Source organism: Frankliniella occidentalis, unplaced genomic scaffold, assembly GCF_000697945.3.
Source record: "Frankliniella occidentalis isolate FOCC.00 unplaced genomic scaffold, Focc_3.1 Scaffold31, whole genome shotgun sequence".
In the NCBI taxonomy this organism is placed as follows: domain Eukaryota; kingdom Metazoa; phylum Arthropoda; class Insecta; order Thysanoptera; family Thripidae; genus Frankliniella; species Frankliniella occidentalis.
Window position 1 is genome coordinate 976,928 of NW_026267161.1, and position 15,794 is coordinate 992,721.

Consider the following 15,794-nt stretch of genomic DNA (forward strand, 5'->3'; position numbering starts at 1 on the left):
CCGCGCCCCCCGCCCACTGTATGGCGTAACACGGACGGGCACACGGAGGATGGGCGGACCGCCGGGCCCGAACGAGCCCAGCCGAACGACTGCAGCGCTCGCGGCGGCCCGCAGCCGAAGCTCTATCGATCACAAAAGCCTAGCGTTGGTCCGTCTGCTCGTCTGCTGCAGTAGTAGACAACACGCAGTACAAGATGGCGACAGAGAGGGGCTGAGCAGTCATCGACCCGCTCTCAGCCATGGCTATGTCCAACCTGTACTCCAAGATCGCGCCCAAGCCCGATAAACAGCGCTACCGAGAGCTGTCCGTCACCCAGACCAACGCCTGGGTCAACGGTGAGTCCTCGAGCGCGGGCCCAAAAGCTTGTTAGACCGTGGCCTGGCCTGGGCCCCCAGTCTGGCCCGTCGTCTGCCCAGGTTTGTTTTGATAGACTCTGAGGGCTAGTTTGGGGTAAGGCACCCCCCCGGATGGCGATAGGAGGCCGTCGGGCTGCATCCAGAGCCCCCACCCGCGCTAAGGACTCTGCACATTGCACTGCGCTCGACAGACGGCTCGGATGCACACACCCCCATTCCTGCTCCCCCCCCCCCTCCCTCCACACACACACAAATCCCTTCCCTGGGAAGTCTCGACCACTTTCACTGAAGGTGTTACAGCGGTTAGGTAACTGGGTGTGGTGCGCTCGGGCCGGGCGGCTGGTGCTGGTCCTGCCGGGCTCGTGTGTGCACTCGGTGTGCACCCGACGCGCCGTGAGGGTCAGGTCAAAGCAGTTGTGCCATGAAGCTGCCCTTCCAGGAGCAGGACTTGTGCCCAAACAAAGGTGCTAGTTGACATCTCCAGGGAGAGAAGACGCACTGTCCAGTTGCTTGAGCAGTTTTAAAACTGAATTAATGAAATTGACTTGTTAACAAACGTCTTTTGTTTCAGCTGAAAGTTGTAACAATGGAGGATTCTCCATTACGCCACCACACAGTGTTTCTCAACGGGAAGCCATGCAGATCCTCCAGCCAGCTAGTGCACCGACATCCCCTCTCGCATCACCCAACCTGACCTCAACCACGAGCACAACATTTAGTCTCAATGTAGCAAGCTGCAGTTCAGAAGCCACTACAAGCAACAACAGTAGCACCAATACAGCTAGCAACAGTAGCCCATGTCTCTTGCTGCAACATGGAGAAGGGACAATTGACCCCAACTGGCAGGCAACAAAACCAAGTGTGCGTGAGCGCAATGCAGCTATGTTCAATAATGAACTTATGGCTGATGTTCGTTTTGTAGTAGGAAATCCTGGTGAGTATAATTTCTTATTGTAAATCAAACTTGTTATCAAGTCAAAGGTTTCAAATATTTTTTATGCTTTGCCCTAGGTCATACACAATGCATTCCAGCTCACAAGTATGTGCTTGCCACAGGCAGCTCTGTATTTTATGCCATGTTTTATGGAGGTCTTGCTGAGGATAAAGAGGAAATTGAAGTGCCAGATGTCGAGCCATCAGCTTTCCTCACATTGTTAAAGTAAGTTAAAATAGAAATCATTTTTACTTTAATTAAATATAATGTATAATTGGAAATCATTTTAATGTTTTTTAAACATTAACTGTTGCCCATTCTAGATATTTATACTGTGATGAAATTCATCTCGAAGCTGACACAGTCCTTGCTACTTTGTATGTAGCTAAAAAATATATTGTCCCTCACTTAGCACGAGCATGTGTCAACTACCTGGAGACCAGTTTGACAGCAAAAAATGCATGTCTCTTACTAAGCCAATCAAGACTTTTTGAAGAACCAGACCTAATGCAACGTTGCTGGGAAGTCATCGATGCCCAGGTACGTGCCTGTGGAGCAAATGATTGCGAGGATGATGAGACTGAAGCTTATCTTTAAATTCTCAAATATTTCAACTAATACTGAAAAAGTACAAACAGAAGATATTATGTGGGAAAGAATACTTTAGGCCTGCAACCTTTTAAATGCAAATCTGGAGTCTAGTCAAGATTGTTATAGTCCCATTTCAAATGTTTAGACCATAGCCTCATAATTCAGTAAGTTACGTATCTAGTCATTTGTGAAAGCTTGTGATATGCAATAATAAAAAGTGCAAGGAAGCGGACACTTTTTTTTCCTTTTCTAGACCTATACCCTCTCCTGGGATTTAATACTAAATAATTCTAAGACATCCAAAGTATTAACTACAAAATACATTCATAACAAATTCACAAGCTATTAATTGAGCGGAAATATTAGTTCCATCACATAAAAATATAATGCTCAAGTAAAATTATGTTTTTTCTAGGCGGAGATGGCATTAAGATCTGAAGGATTTGTTGATATTGACATGGCAACATTGGAATCAGTCTTGTCAAGAGAAACACTGAACTGCAAAGAGATGCATCTGTTTGAGGCTGCTCTCAACTGGGCGGGAGCTGAATGCCTTCGGAAGGAAATAGACCCTACACCAGGTATGCTATTGTTTTTACTTATTTTGTTCTTAAATGTACTTCCAACAGCAATTAAAATACTAGGTTTTTCCTGTTAGAAAACAAAAGAGCAGTTTTAAATTCTGCTCTTTTTCTAATCCGTTTACCAACAATGAGTTTGGAAGACTTTGCTAATCATGCAGCACAGTTGGGTGTTTTAACACCAGAAGAAACTATAGATATTTTTCTCCACTTCACGGCTCACAGTAAGCCCAACCTTTCATTCCCTACTAGGACTCGTGCGGGTTTGAAGCCTCAGGTAAGAGAAACTACTATACTACTAAAAGTAACATAGTGTAGATCCATTAATGCATAAGTTGATCAAGTTAATCAAGTAATTATTTTTTACAGGTTTGTCACAGATTCCAGTCATGTGCATACCGCAGTAACCAATGGCGTTACAGAGGTCGATGTGATTCGATTCAGTTCAGTGTTGACAAGAGGATTTTTGTTGTTGGTTTTGGTCTTTACGGATCCTCAAATGGTGCGGCAGACTACACAGTAAAAATTGAATTGAAGCGTCTAGGACGTGTACTAGCTGAACACAACACAAAATTTTTCTCTGATGGTTCAAGTAATACATTCCATGTATACTTTGAGCATCCCATTCAGGCAAGAAAATTAACTTAATGCAAGAGAAAACAACAAATGGACATGCAAATATTTTTCAGTTGTAACAGATTTTATATTTTCTTGCAGGTTGAGCCTGAGAGTTATTACACAGCATCAGCAATACTTGACGGAGTAGAGCTCAGCTACTTTGGTCAAGAAGGAATGAGTGAAGCTGCAGTTGGTGCTGTTACTTTCCAGTTCCAATGTTCATCTGAGAGCACTAATGGTACAGGAGTTCAAGGAGGTCAGATACCAGAACTGATTTTCTATGGACCCACTCAACCACCTGAAGATCACTGATACTCATTCCGCCTGGGCCTGGCAGTCAGACGCCTAATTTCACTTTTGAGGCACATGTTCCACAGAGCTCAACCAAAAGGCAATATGAAGTCAAATAAGATCACAAAGAAAACTTTGAGAGGAAATTCTCTTAACTTAGCTCCTATTTGTGACAGTCAAAATGAGACCAAAAAGCAAAGTAAACTTAGAAACCCAGTCAAAATTTTCCTCAAAACCGTATGTGCTTTAGCAAGTGGTTGGGACTGTATGAGTGCAAGGCATGTGCTTTAGAATAAATTTTCTGCTCTAATGCCAGGTTACCAGTCTTCAGCTCAGAAAGAATGTACTCAAACTGCACTTGCAGCAAAAGGTTGCAAGTTTTAATTAAATCAACATAAAACTACCGGTAGATTTAAAGTGAATCAAAGGTTCCTAAAAATAAAATTTAGCTTTCTTGGTAATGTTTCTTTAATTTCTTCTTATTAAAGAAATAAATAGTTATTTATTTCTGCAAGTACCACTGTATGATTTTAAGAATTTTGTGAGGACATGTAAACAATAATTTATTTTCTTTCATGAGCTCACACTGACAAACCTCTCCATTTTAATCTAAGTTTATGATAATGTTATCATGCAGTGAGAAAATGTAGGCAAAATCCTGAATGAATATATTTGTCAAGACAAAATCAATCTGAATTAGTTTTGATAACTGCAATAATATTTAAAGATGAAAAAAAATGAATCTATTCACAAGTAATGTTTATTACTGTGTGTGAGTAGAAATATACAGCTTTTGAGAGATACATTGCATAGGTTGCTGCAATGACAACGGTGCATTTTAATAAGTATGTGTAAATGAATGGCCCCAAAATATTTTTCACTATTATTGAACCCTACCCTACAATCATAACACCAATAGAAATAGAGTGTAAGAAAGATTTGCCAAGGTTGTACATATAAAAGATAAAAATGCAATGTGGAGTTATTTTTAAAATGGAGATAATTGTTACCCTGTTAAATTTGTATATATGTTATGAAAAGTGTGGCTGTGCAATACTAATTCGATTCATTGATATGTATATTGTTATGAACTACGTGTCATTATTGGGCACAATGATCAACTTGACCTACTACCAGGGTAAAATACAGACTCGCCTGACAAGTTATGATATCTAATAACACAGGAGACAGTGACAGTTCGTTCAAATCTGGTACAAAGGATGAACATACCACTTTGGGTAGGAGCCTTTTGATTACCTCTACTCTGAATAACCTGCTATTCAGCACGAGATTTTCCTTTTTCAACTTCTTATTGCACAATGTACTAAAGAGTTACCTAATTAGTTGTTAAAATAGTAGACATCCATAAAGTGGATTTATCTTTTCAAGATGAGGGGTCAGTGGACAAATACTCAATTTGAGAGTAGAAAAATGATCTAAGAACCAGTGCTTACAAGTAGGCATACTTATAGATTCGGTTTATGACAAGTAAAAGTGAAAAGTAATGTCACTAAAATAGAAAATTAAATTCATGAGTAATAATGAATTTTCATCACACTGCTACTTAGCTAATGTAAACTTGTTAGGTCAGCAATTTAATGTTCACTTTCAAATTTCATCTTTAGCTACGTATATCTTTGTCAATTGTCTCCTTGTCATAACTCCTTAAATTGGTTTGGTCAACTGCACTCAAATTATAGCATGTTTTTGAGTTTCAAGAGCAAATATGTATTGAGCTTTATAGACTATGTAGCAAAAGAGACAGAATAAAATTAATTTCAAATCATTAAGAAATTTGCCTACAGTTCATGGAAAGACCCCAAAGCAAGAGCACACAGACAATTTACTCACCCATTGATGGGATGGCCAAGCTAAGAGCTTGAGACAAACGAAGGTAGGTCCGACCCAGCTCATAGACATCAATTTGAAGAACATCACTAAAATCAATTAACATATCTAAAGGTCTTTTAAGGAAAATAAAGTACATCTTTGCCACCAACAACTATGAAATAGTATTATAGAGAACTCAGTTTCCTGCTGCTGTAAAGGATACGAGCTGTTCCTTCTATTCGACATGTCATATATAAACAAGCAGCAATTACATGCGTGCTTCTTCGCCCTCTGGTTAGTTGCCTTGACAATGCCATCTTAAAAAAATTGAAGGCAGTCTCAACACATAATTGGTTTAGCCCTCTAGAAGCAAACACAACAAAACAAGACTAAATGTAAGACAGAGTTTAAGATAGAAAAAAAAAAAATATTACCGATTGAGTTATACTGATCCTTACCGTAATTGGTGAGCCAAATTGGTTATTGCTTTTTTGGCATTTTGCTGAGTTATTTCTCTAGACTCCTTACCAAGACCAGTGTGAAAGGCTGTAAAAACACAGGTTAAAAACACAGGTTAATTACTGGAAATAATAAAAAGTCGACATACAGTATCTGTTTGGGACTCACATTGACCAAATCCTCGTGCTCCCCCTTTGGAGTCTGATGATACAAATTGACCAATTGCTGATGAGCCACCGTGGGCATTTTCTTCAAATTGAACCTCAGATACTATGGCACTATGCTCCAAAACAGTACCACAATTCGTGCAGACTACATCTCCTCGTGCTGGATCAGTGTCCAAGTCCAAGGATCCACAGTTGGTACATTTATTACTCGACGACATTATGATACCTGTAACCAGATTAGATAGTAAATAAAGAGGCTGCATTTGGTATCTTGCTGATAACTGCATCAGTAAGGATGTAAGACCCAAACACTGTCAAACTATTCAGGTTAGCAAGAACCAATTTAGAGTGACAGACAAAAATGTTAAGTGACTTCAAAACGGAAGGGATTTGAATCATCAAATGACTTTAGAGCATAACTAGAAATGGGATTGGAGACGCTGAAGTGAAATATTTTAATTGTAGGCTATAAAACGATTTCCACGATTGAAAACAGATGTCAACAAGAAAAAAGGTATATATCTTAGACTTTGAAACAGGATGGAATTTTGTCTGATTGTGCATGGTGATATGAGAGGTTACAGTTAACATAAAACAAGCAAATTATCACCTTCAATAAGAACAGTTTAAGCTTTAAGCGCTACTCAGAAAATTTGTGAGTTTTGGACCAGTCAAAAGAAGGACGTTGACAGGTAAGCTAAACACACAATCTTGTCAATTTCAATAATTGAAATTTGTCTTGAGAGGCCGACTGGCCGTATAGTGTCGCAGATTATTCGCAGTAGACGGTGAACAGTTTGAGTTCTAGCTTGCCAACCTTGTTCTTTAATTGAAGTATTGCTTTAATTGCAAAGAACTTACTCGATTGACTGCAATAGCAAATAAGATTATTGTGCTGCCGAATCCTCTGTGCTAAACTGTTGACATTCCAGATTTCTTAAAGTCAGATAGGTGCGGGGTTATTTCCTAGGATCAGTGATCCGATGATTCGGTTTCCCGAACCTGAAGTTCGGTCGGCTTCGGTTCGGTTTTCGGTTGTCGGGTTGTATTCGGTTCGGGGTCGAGTCGGGTCGGGTTGTTCGAGTCGGAGTCTTGGATCCCTATGAATATAATTTGTTTTGAGTTGAGACAAGTAAAAGTAATCAAGTAATTTTACCTCATGTTTAGAGGTTACAAGTCATGGTTTGAAGTTAAGTAGTTTGCATTAAAAGAAAATAGGCGACATGGAGGAGGACAAATATGACTGACTGCGCTCACTCGTAACACGCTCTCCAATTTCTACAACCATGTCAAAAAGGCGAAATTCGAAAAAGGTGAACAGGAAGGTTTGTTCCTCCAAATACCCTCTATTACATTTCTTAAAAAGACATTGATGTCATTCTTATAGCTCTGGTGTGTGAGAACTTAACTGTCAGAGAAACTGTCTCAAATAGAGTTTTGCCTAATGTTGATGTAGTTTAGGGAGCACAAATGTCTTTTTAAGTTTAAAATTTTTTTAATTGTTTGCTTTACTTTAAGTCTCATCTTTTCTTTCTAGTGTATTTTTAAATATGAAGTAAACATATCAGATGGTTTCTAATTTCTTTTCTAACTTATGATGGATGTTGAATAATATATCATAAGTAGAGTCTCGACAACTAGTTATCAGTTTTCGTTTTGTTTTAGGTTGACGAAGTTATTTCCTTAGGACCTCCCCCCGAAAATTCTTGCTTTATTTGTGATGGAACAGTCAAGAAAAATGGAGTGCAAATTGTTTTAGGACGCACTCCTTATTCAAATGTTGGTCTGCCTGCTAAAATTGGACAGCTTATTGGAGACAATTTCATGGTGGTGGTTGGAGTAGCAGACATTATGTGTGCACGATGTGCATCTTTAATAAGCCAGCTTGACAAACTTGAAACAGATGCTCAAACAGTTAAGCAAACCCTTACAGGTTTTATTGCTTCAAAATATCAACTTAACCAAAATGGTCTGTCATTGAAAAATCTTCCTCTCCATAAGGGATCTAAAGTTCTTTTTACTTACTATAATTTACTTTGCAGAAATTTGTGCTAAATTCGATAACAATGAAATAGAATGTGTTTTTGATCAGGTAAGATGAACATAAAAATTGTGATCAAGAAATGTATTTCTTTTCTAAATCTTAATATATTTTCCAATTTTGCTCTTTTATCTATAGCATCAGGAGACGACTCATAGCAAACCTGACAAGTTTCCTGTTCAGTTTATGGGAACTGAGAGCAAAAGGAAATCTGAACAAGTGAGCTTATTATCTACAAAAAAGAAAAAAAACATAAGTATCACTTGCAAGAATTGCAACTTTTGTACAGCAGATGAAGATGCATTGCAAATTCACTCTGCACTTTGTTTGAAACAAAACAACCTATGTTCAGACTGTGGCGCTCACCTTGGTGACCCAGCAGACAAAAATACAGGAAGGTTTGCATATTTAGGATCTTGCAAAGTCTGCTCTATAAATTTTGATGATGAAGAGAAGTTGACAAAACATATGGCAATACATACCAGATACTTAAATACATGTAATGTGTGTAATTTCACAAGTTTAAAAGATGATATCTTGGCCAAACACCTTTTGACACACAGTGTTCAAAGTTATCACTGTGCTATATGTCAGACTAGCTTTAATCAGAAGAAAAATTTGTATGGGCATTTGGAAAAGCATTTGGTTCAAGAAAAATGTCTGAAATGCTCCATTGAATTGTCTTCTCAAAATAAGTTGTTAAGTGAGTTAACACTAGGTTGTTTGAGTGAAGAAAATACAAGTTGCAATAATCAAGTTGACTCAAAAGGAAAACTTGAGAATGACTACATGGAATCTCTAATGCAAGTTGATAATTTTGACTCTGATGGGAGCAACATTGAATTCCACCCCTGTCCAAGTTGTGGTTTAACTTTCCTCAACAAAATGTTATTTACAGAACACATGAAGATGCATAATGAAAATAAGCATCAAGACCATTTAGATATTACTGAAGCACATGATGATGTTCTTAAAAGTTCTTCAGTGTCTGTAGCAGGAGACTGTTCTATCGATGATGACCTAGAAGATTTGTTTGAAAAGCTTCATGCTGAAACAAACTCATCCCATGCCTCTGTTCAAACTGTTGCAGAAAAAAGTAGTTGCGTGAGTAGTCAAGCAATGAGTGTTACAAGCAGTGCACACATTTCTGCTGGTCCTCTTAGAGATGAAACAGTATTCTGTGGATCTTCAAACATAGACTCAAGAAATGAAATGCTCCATCTGACGTCTAAAATAAAAGATAATAAAAAAGACCAATTAGCTCTTGAAACTGATCATAACTCATTAAGTAACAACTTAGAATCTCTAGGTTTTAATCCATTTGAGACATCTCTCATAGTAAAGGAGAAGATTGACAATGGTCAATTAACAACAAATTTGATGGATTCTGCTGAGCAGCACAACTATATTTACATCAGCAATGCTCTTGATGGTATTCCTGATTGTCAGTCTCAGGTAACTATGTCGTAAAATGTAATATCATATTATCTAGCGATCTGTCTCAAAATTTCCTATTGCTTATTGAAAATATTTCCTTTCCCTTTTTAGAATGGTATGGTGCTACACAATGCCACAATAGATCCAAATAGTGGTAATATTCAGTTACTCCCATTTGTAATTGATGATTCTGCTGGTAGTATTATTCTTGAAAGTAATGTCAGCAATCTTCATGAAAATGAGTTATTTGAGCAGAATTTTTGCAAGATGAAGCCAGAACCAGAACTGGCTCAAAACAATCTGGAAGCTGGACATTCCGAAACTAGTGTTCTTTCTTGTGATTATTGTAGTTTTCATACATCAATCGAACTTGTGTTAAAGAGACATCTGAAAGTACATCAGGGAAATCTGGTTCAAAAGTGCTCCATATGCAATAGGGTGTTTTCATCAACACAACGACTGCTCACACATATTGATTTACGCCACAAAAATGCTGACGCTATAAAGTGCCCATTCTGTTCTCAGGAATTTGACAATTCTTTACCATTACGAGAGCATTTAGCCCAAGAACATTCTATGGGGAAGCGTATCTTCTCATGTCGCTTCTGTTCTAAAATGTTTCCAACTAGGAAGTCATGTACTAGTCATGAAGAAAACCACTCTGAGGTTTTTAAATTTTCATGTAAAATTTGTTTGAAAAAGTTCACAAATGAAGATGATTTGGATGACCATGTGAAGTGGGACCATAACAAAGCTGGGCAATGTCGTTATTGTGGGAAAAAAATTGAAAAAGCCAAAGCTTTAAAATACCATGAGTTACGTCACATGCAAGAATCAAACCACCACCAATGCCAAGAGTGCAAACGAATTTTTAAAACCAAAACTGGCTTAAGACATCATGCGGCATCACACACAGGTCAATTTAAATACTGTTGTGATTTCTGTGGTAGGGGGTGAGTACAGTAAATATCAACAATCTAAATTATGCTGGAAAGATTAAACCTGACTCTTTGATAAAATTCCAGATTTATGTCTCGAATGATGCTTGAGGAGCACCGTAGTTGTCACACGAAAGAAGAAAGATATGTATGTGATGTCTGTGGTCAAAAGTTTACATTTCAAAGCACGTATTGGATTCATAGAAAGTGGCATGAAACTCCATACCCCTACAAATGCAGCTTTTGTGGACGCTTTTTCAAGTAAGCAAACAACATGCACTTTCCTTTTTCTTCACATGCACCTATTGCCTTTAGGTTTCAGAGAAAGACTGACTTTATCTTTTCAACATCCATAATATTGTAGAATTTATTTTTGTTCTAGGCATTCATCTTTACTTGCAGTTCATAAACGGAAACACACAGGAGAGCGCCCTTATAAGTGTCCACATTGTCCATTAACATTTCCTGTCAGTGGAACTCTTAAAAGACACATAATTTTGCACACTGGTGTCTACCCTTTCAACTGTGATTCATGCAAACGAGGTTTTACAGCTAGACATAAATATGCATCACATTTAGAAAAGGTAAATTTTATCAATTTCTTGTATATACTTTTTTGCAGGGTGATTTTGATCCTGTTTACCTATGCTAGTTTGAACAACTTGTGAGATTTTACTCTTTTTGTGTTTTCTCTAAGGTTCATGGCATAAAAGACTTCACTGGTCAAAAGTTTTTGGAAAATTTGAAACTAGACATTACTGACAAGAGCATACCTGACAAGGTGAAAGAATGGGAGTTTGATACGGAGAGCTTTCCAACCTTAAGTTTGGTAGAGTCACCTGTAGTTCGCAGTAGAGATCCTCTGATAAGTGACCAAAATATACAATCTAGAGTTGTTGAAATTGTATTAGATGAATCGTATCAACCAGTAGCTACAGTCACTCTTGGTGGTGCGGAGCCCATGATACCTGAAAATTGGTATGATTAGAAATGTATAATGAGTTACTTTGTTGAGAAATAATAGCCATTATAGTCTGTTGATTTGACTTATAGAAGAATATATTTTCACTTTTGTACCGCCTTGGCCCCAAGCTTGGTCTGTGAAGGGAGAACATCTGTTGCATCATACAATTTTTGGTTGACAACTGTGCTTTCCTCCTCATGAAGCTAGTCATGCAAAGCCACCTTAACCTGGACACCATCTGCCCCCTTTTCAAAGCAGAAGTCTCTGGATGACTGTTGTGGTATTCAGGCTGGTTTCTTTGCCTCCTTCCCATTTTTTTGTTATTGAGAATTATTATCTATTTTTTCAAATTTAGAACTAAGAAACTATGACCTATGTTCCTGTGGTAGACGTACATTGGAAAAATGAAACCCTACAATACAAAGTGGTATTGTCTCTCTGTGGTTGACCAAATTTGTGCCTGTTCACTTGAGCATTATCATTAATTACTATCTCAAGATTGAGAGGCCTACTGTATCACTTGCCCTATGAGGACATTCCCCAATGTGCTATAGGTAATGTCGATACTTGTGTAAAATATTAATCCTGTTTTATTCTCTACCATGACATTACCCATAACACTAGTCAGACCCCCTCCCCTTTTTTTGTTCTTCTAAAATCTGTAGGAGTTAATGCAATCAGCCAGGTAAAGCCTAAAGGATGGAGAGAGAATTAAAACAAGTCTAAAGAAAAGAGCAGCTTTTATTTTTTTTCAGTCCTACTGCCCTTCAACCTAAGTTTAACCAGTATCATTGACTTGCATTTTTATTTAACATCCTTCAGATGTTCTCACATTCAATGTACATAAATTCTATACTTTTGTACTATGTACTGTGTAAAGATAGTAACTATCACTTCACTTGTCTACATACCTACATACAATGACTATCTGTTACAGAACAGTTGACTAGCACAGTTTAAAGTACATCATTATTGATAGATCAATTAACATCTTTGGAGACTTAGAAATATAGCTTATATTTTTTGGTAGGCTAATTTAGATGCTATATATTTTAAGTAAATGTAATACAAGTCACACATCACAAAGAAAAATAGGAAATATGGTAACTTTCCAAAGCAATACAGTATGCGCCAAACTTAAACTTTTTAAAGTTATCAACAAATTTCAGACATTTAAAATTGCAAACTAATATAGTTTTTTCTTAGGGTAATATGGGTTGAAGAGCTAGGAAAAATATCACAATGAAACAAATGTTTAAACTTTATCTTTATGAAGAAATAATGCAAAGGTTGTGGACAGAATGAAAGTAAAAGGAGAACAGAATAAACAAATTGCCACAATAGAACATTTAAGAACATTCATCCATCGGGGGAAAAACACTTTAAAACTGACTGGGAGAAATTGAATCAGAATGAGCAGAGTTTGTGACAAAACTGTAAACTAGTTAGATATATTGAATATTTTTGGTCAAAACAACAAATTGTCCATTAAGAAGAACTTTCTTGAATCTCAAGTCTATATTGCACAAAAATGATTACTCTCAGACATCTTCAAACTAAAGGAGAAATGATGTTTCTTACTTCTTGTTCATTGGCAGATTTACCATCCTCAGTTGACATTTTCTGTGAATCAACACAAGGATCACTTGACATAGGAAAAATACCAGAATCACAGTTTTCAATATTAATTTATTTTTTACCTGTAAGCGCAAAGTCACTGTCATTAAACCAGGAGCTTGGAACGGGTGGCTCCATCTCATTTAACTTCTTGCTGTCTAGTACAGATGTAATCTCTTTATCTGAAGATGGGTAGAACCAATCACTTTCTGTGTCAAAACTGTCTCTATTCATTGGAATACTTTTAACGTTTACCACAGCTATATTTTTATTAGTGTCTGACACATTCTTGTTGGCACTGGCTAACGGTATGGAATTAGACTGGGCAGTCACTTCTAAATCTTTTCTTGGATTATTACACAAGATGGCTTCACTTGGAGCATTGGCTTGATGTAGTGATGAAATATTTGATGGATTTTGATTTAAAGTGCATGTGGCAGGCATTTGTACAAATATTTCTTGGTTCGTATTATCACTGGAAGGCAATAAGTCATCATCCAACAAAGATGGCATATCTAAGCTTTGGGATTCTCCACTAACAGGATCTAAAGGAACATTCACAGCAGTCGTAGTTGAATAAGCATTTCCTTTGTTCCATGTGCATGTTATTTTGTCAGAACTGACATCATTTCTTGGCACTGAGTGTTGATCAGTTTGACTGTTCAGCTTTACATCTTCCAGTGAAGTGTCCAACAGGTCAGGCATATCAAAATTATTGTCCAGGCCTGTTCTCTGACTTGTGTTGAAACTTCCTGGTTCTAATTTTGGATTGCTAAGGATAGGTTTCTTGCTTTGAATGCATGGTTCTGAGGCTGGATTCCCACATAATGATGGCAAAGTTGATGTGTTAGTCAGAGTGACAGGATAGGACATATTTCTTACACAACTTGACTCAGAGACTGATGTCAGGGAAATATGCTGTTCAGTCATTTGTCCTCCATTTATGGCACTGGGTATAGATACAGTGATGGAAATAGTCTGTTCACTGTTTTGATTACTTACTTTTGGTACACAACTCACTGGTGGAAGCACAGGTATATTCTGTGGATCAACTTCAGCAGACGATCGATGAGACAGGTCAGAACAAACCCCATTATTAAGCAGTGCTAGCAAACAAACTCTTCCTTTCTGTTCTTCTAAACACACACCCTCTGATAAAGGAATATCCTGCTGGGAAAGTTGTTCAATATCTTCAAATAATGAAGAAGTTTGCACAGTTGCCTCAAGTTTGAGAAGCTGACCAGATGAATCATAATCACCAACTGGATTGTTTATGGGCGATGGAAGATTGCTTTTCACTCTAGGCTTTGTCTGTGGCCCTGTATGCAATTGCATGTGAAGAGCCAAACTTTCCTTTGTAGGGAAGTACTCTGAACAACAACCACACTTAAACTTCATTTGTACAAAACTTTCATTGTTGTTGTTAACTGCAGGTTTACCTGATGACCCAAAGGGTACAGCACCTTTAATTTTATCTATTTGCTTGTGCCTACTAAGGTGTGCCATGAAAAGGCTTAAATTTGTATAACTAGCATTGCATAACCTGCATCGATGATGTTTAACTGATTCTGTCCGTTGCTTCTTGTGTGGAGTCCATTCTTCATCTGACACTTCAATAACTTCAGGTTCATCAAGGTCATCATCATCCTCAATGACCTGCCACAAATGAGAATATATCAACTGTGATAAAACTGATTTTATTTCCATAATATCATTACTAATGAAAATGAAACCTTAGCTTACAAAGTCAGAACAAATTAGAAAAATTACCTCAATTTTTGTGGATTGTTTTGCTGATTGGCCATCTTTAAATTATAGTTTTGGGAAATATTTTTGAGAAATCATAAAAAATAACATGAGAAAACTAAGAAACAAATACTGAAATACACTATGGACTAACTGTTATAATCAAAGTAATACTCACCTAATTTGTATTTTATTTTGAGATGCTGAGTAAGTGTATATCTGTGCTGACGGAGTTCAAGCTCAAGTCGATCCATGGTATTAATTAAGGCCATGCAGTGTTTGCACAGAGCATCTTGAGGAGTGACAACGACTATAAACTCATCGCCAATGTACCCGCCAATTTTTGTTGGTAGAGGCGAGTGTGTGTACTGAGTACGACCTGCCAAAAGTGAAGTACTCAGGCGATGAGATTTTATTAGCTCATCACAGACAAAGCAGCGTGGTGTAACATGGCCAGTAGCTGTTGGCAGGGACCCAGCAGAAAAAGATCCCGGAGCAAGCTTGGCACGCTGAAATCACCAAAGGTGTAAAAGTTATACAAAGCTGAATGTTAACTACTCTGAAATAATGTCAGTGACAATAGTGATGCTCATTTAAACTCACCCGCATGATGAGAGGAAACAACCTTACTGGCAAAAGTTTTAAACAAGGCACATCAGGTTTTCATGACCAAGGTATCTGTAGAGCTTAACTATTAGTGCAGTAACAGTGTTGTTGTCACTTGGATATTGAATCTCATGGAAACCTAACCCACAAGGGTTTGATTCATGTCAAAATAAAAGGACTCTGGTTCTTTGTTAAAACTGGCAAAATCTAATGGCCAGTGCAGTTTGTACACCAAACCCACTTTGATAACGCAATTAAATTGTCGATAATGACCATTAATTCAAAATTCAATTGAATCAGCTTTCAAACCGACGAAAGTGCTACTACTGTGTGAACGGCTTAAGGGAACAAGAATAGAACCAAGCGTGAGGTAAGGAACGGAACGATCACGAGCCCCTCTGCCCAGTATGGAAAATTTAATCTATGATATAAGGTAGTTACTATGTTTACACCGCGGGGGCTAGCCCGTGCTATGTCGGTGGTGGGGGAAGTTGGCCCCGGCGTAAACGGCGCGTGGCCAGCGGAGGCTAGCCGCTCGCTAGCACGCGCTAGCCTGCCCCCCACCACCTCCTAGCCCCGGAGTAAACGGTACACGCCGGGGCCAAGCAGACGCCATC

At 38.1% G+C, this 15,794-nt stretch overlaps 4 protein-coding genes across 9 annotated transcripts in view; 2 read left to right on the forward strand and 2 right to left on the reverse strand.

Annotated features, from left to right (window-relative positions):
* The window catches only part of LOC113211106 (BTB/POZ domain-containing protein 6-B), a 10,032-nt gene extending 4,866 nt beyond the window's left edge, over positions 1 to 5,166 (forward strand). The window contains exons 1-8 of one of the 4 annotated variants that reach the window (XM_026429375.2): positions 128 to 336; positions 929 to 1,291; positions 1,369 to 1,516; positions 1,615 to 1,831; positions 2,298 to 2,463; positions 2,541 to 2,740; positions 2,833 to 3,093; positions 3,181 to 5,166. In XM_026429375.2, coding sequence (XP_026285160.1) covers positions 240 to 336; positions 929 to 1,291; positions 1,369 to 1,516; positions 1,615 to 1,831; positions 2,298 to 2,463; positions 2,541 to 2,740; positions 2,833 to 3,093; positions 3,181 to 3,393 — 1,665 coding nt within the window. In that variant the 5' untranslated portion in view covers positions 128 to 239 and the 3' untranslated portion in view covers positions 3,394 to 5,166. Of the gene's footprint in view, positions 1 to 127; positions 337 to 393; positions 418 to 621; positions 822 to 928; positions 1,292 to 1,368; positions 1,517 to 1,614; positions 1,832 to 2,297; positions 2,464 to 2,540; positions 2,741 to 2,832; positions 3,094 to 3,180 lie in introns of those variants that run through there. The other 3 variants (XM_026429378.2, XM_026429377.2, XM_026429376.2) reach the window with 3 other exon arrangements.
* LOC113211105 (transcription factor IIIB 90 kDa subunit) overlaps positions 1 to 6,812 on the reverse strand; it is a 24,940-nt gene extending 18,128 nt beyond the window's left edge. The window contains exons 1-5 of one of the 2 annotated variants that reach the window (XM_026429373.2): positions 6,690 to 6,812; positions 5,830 to 6,054; positions 5,661 to 5,748; positions 5,426 to 5,565; positions 5,224 to 5,328 (exon numbers count right to left, since the gene is read on the reverse strand). In XM_026429373.2, the coding sequence (XP_026285158.1) occupies positions 5,224 to 5,328; positions 5,426 to 5,565; positions 5,661 to 5,748; positions 5,830 to 6,046 (550 nt within the window). In that variant the 5' untranslated portion in view covers positions 6,047 to 6,054; positions 6,690 to 6,812. Of the gene's footprint in view, positions 1 to 5,223; positions 5,329 to 5,425; positions 5,566 to 5,660; positions 5,749 to 5,829; positions 6,055 to 6,438; positions 6,622 to 6,689 lie in introns of those variants that run through there. The other variant, XM_026429374.2, reaches the window with a different exon arrangement.
* A 135-nt stretch (positions 6,813 to 6,947) lies between these two features.
* LOC113211107 (zinc finger protein 62-like) lies at positions 6,948 to 11,940 on the forward strand. Of its 2 annotated transcripts, none has more exons than XM_026429379.2 (8): positions 6,948 to 7,153; positions 7,494 to 7,797; positions 7,871 to 7,920; positions 8,008 to 9,324; positions 9,418 to 10,259; positions 10,332 to 10,505; positions 10,627 to 10,828; positions 10,942 to 11,940. In XM_026429379.2, exons 1-8 carry the CDS (start codon positions 7,115 to 7,117, stop codon positions 11,230 to 11,232), a joined length of 3,219 nt encoding a protein of 1,072 aa, XP_026285164.1. In that variant the 5' UTR covers positions 6,948 to 7,114; the 3' UTR covers positions 11,233 to 11,940. The 2 variants fall into 2 exon arrangements, with proteins under 2 accessions (XP_026285164.1, XP_026285165.1); XM_026429380.2 differs by having other exon boundaries at positions 6,948 to 7,141.
* On the reverse strand, positions 11,932 to 15,519 carry LOC113211109 (uncharacterized). The gene is made up of 5 exons (XM_026429381.2): positions 15,175 to 15,519; positions 14,750 to 15,080; positions 14,596 to 14,630; positions 12,909 to 14,481; positions 11,932 to 12,831 (listed from the first exon to the last, which is right to left on the reverse strand). The coding sequence occupies exons 1-5, from the start codon at positions 15,178 to 15,180 to the stop codon at positions 12,818 to 12,820; spliced, it is 1,959 nt and encodes a 652-aa protein (XP_026285166.1). The 5' UTR covers positions 15,181 to 15,519; the 3' UTR covers positions 11,932 to 12,817.
* Between the last annotated feature and the right edge of the window lie 275 nt (positions 15,520 to 15,794).

Bases quoted from the DNA above. Each gene is read 5' to 3' on its own strand.
- LOC113211109 (XM_026429381.2), bottom strand. The intron at 14,631-14,749 runs GTGAGTATTACT...TATAATTTAAAG, and splicing joins CAAAATAAAATACAAATTAG to ATGGCCAATCAGCAAAACAA. The intron at 14,482-14,595 runs GTAATTTTTCTA...CATTTGTGGCAG, and splicing joins AACAATCCACAAAAATTGAG to GTCATTGAGGATGATGATGA.
- LOC113211107 (XM_026429379.2), top strand. From the start codon at position 7,115: ATGTCAAAAAGGCGAAATTCGAAAAAGGTGAACAGGAAG. The intron at 7,798-7,870 runs GTCTGTCATTGA...TTTACTTTGCAG, and splicing joins ATATCAACTTAACCAAAATG to AAATTTGTGCTAAATTCGAT. The intron at 9,325-9,417 runs GTAACTATGTCG...TTCCCTTTTTAG, and splicing joins TTCCTGATTGTCAGTCTCAG to AATGGTATGGTGCTACACAA.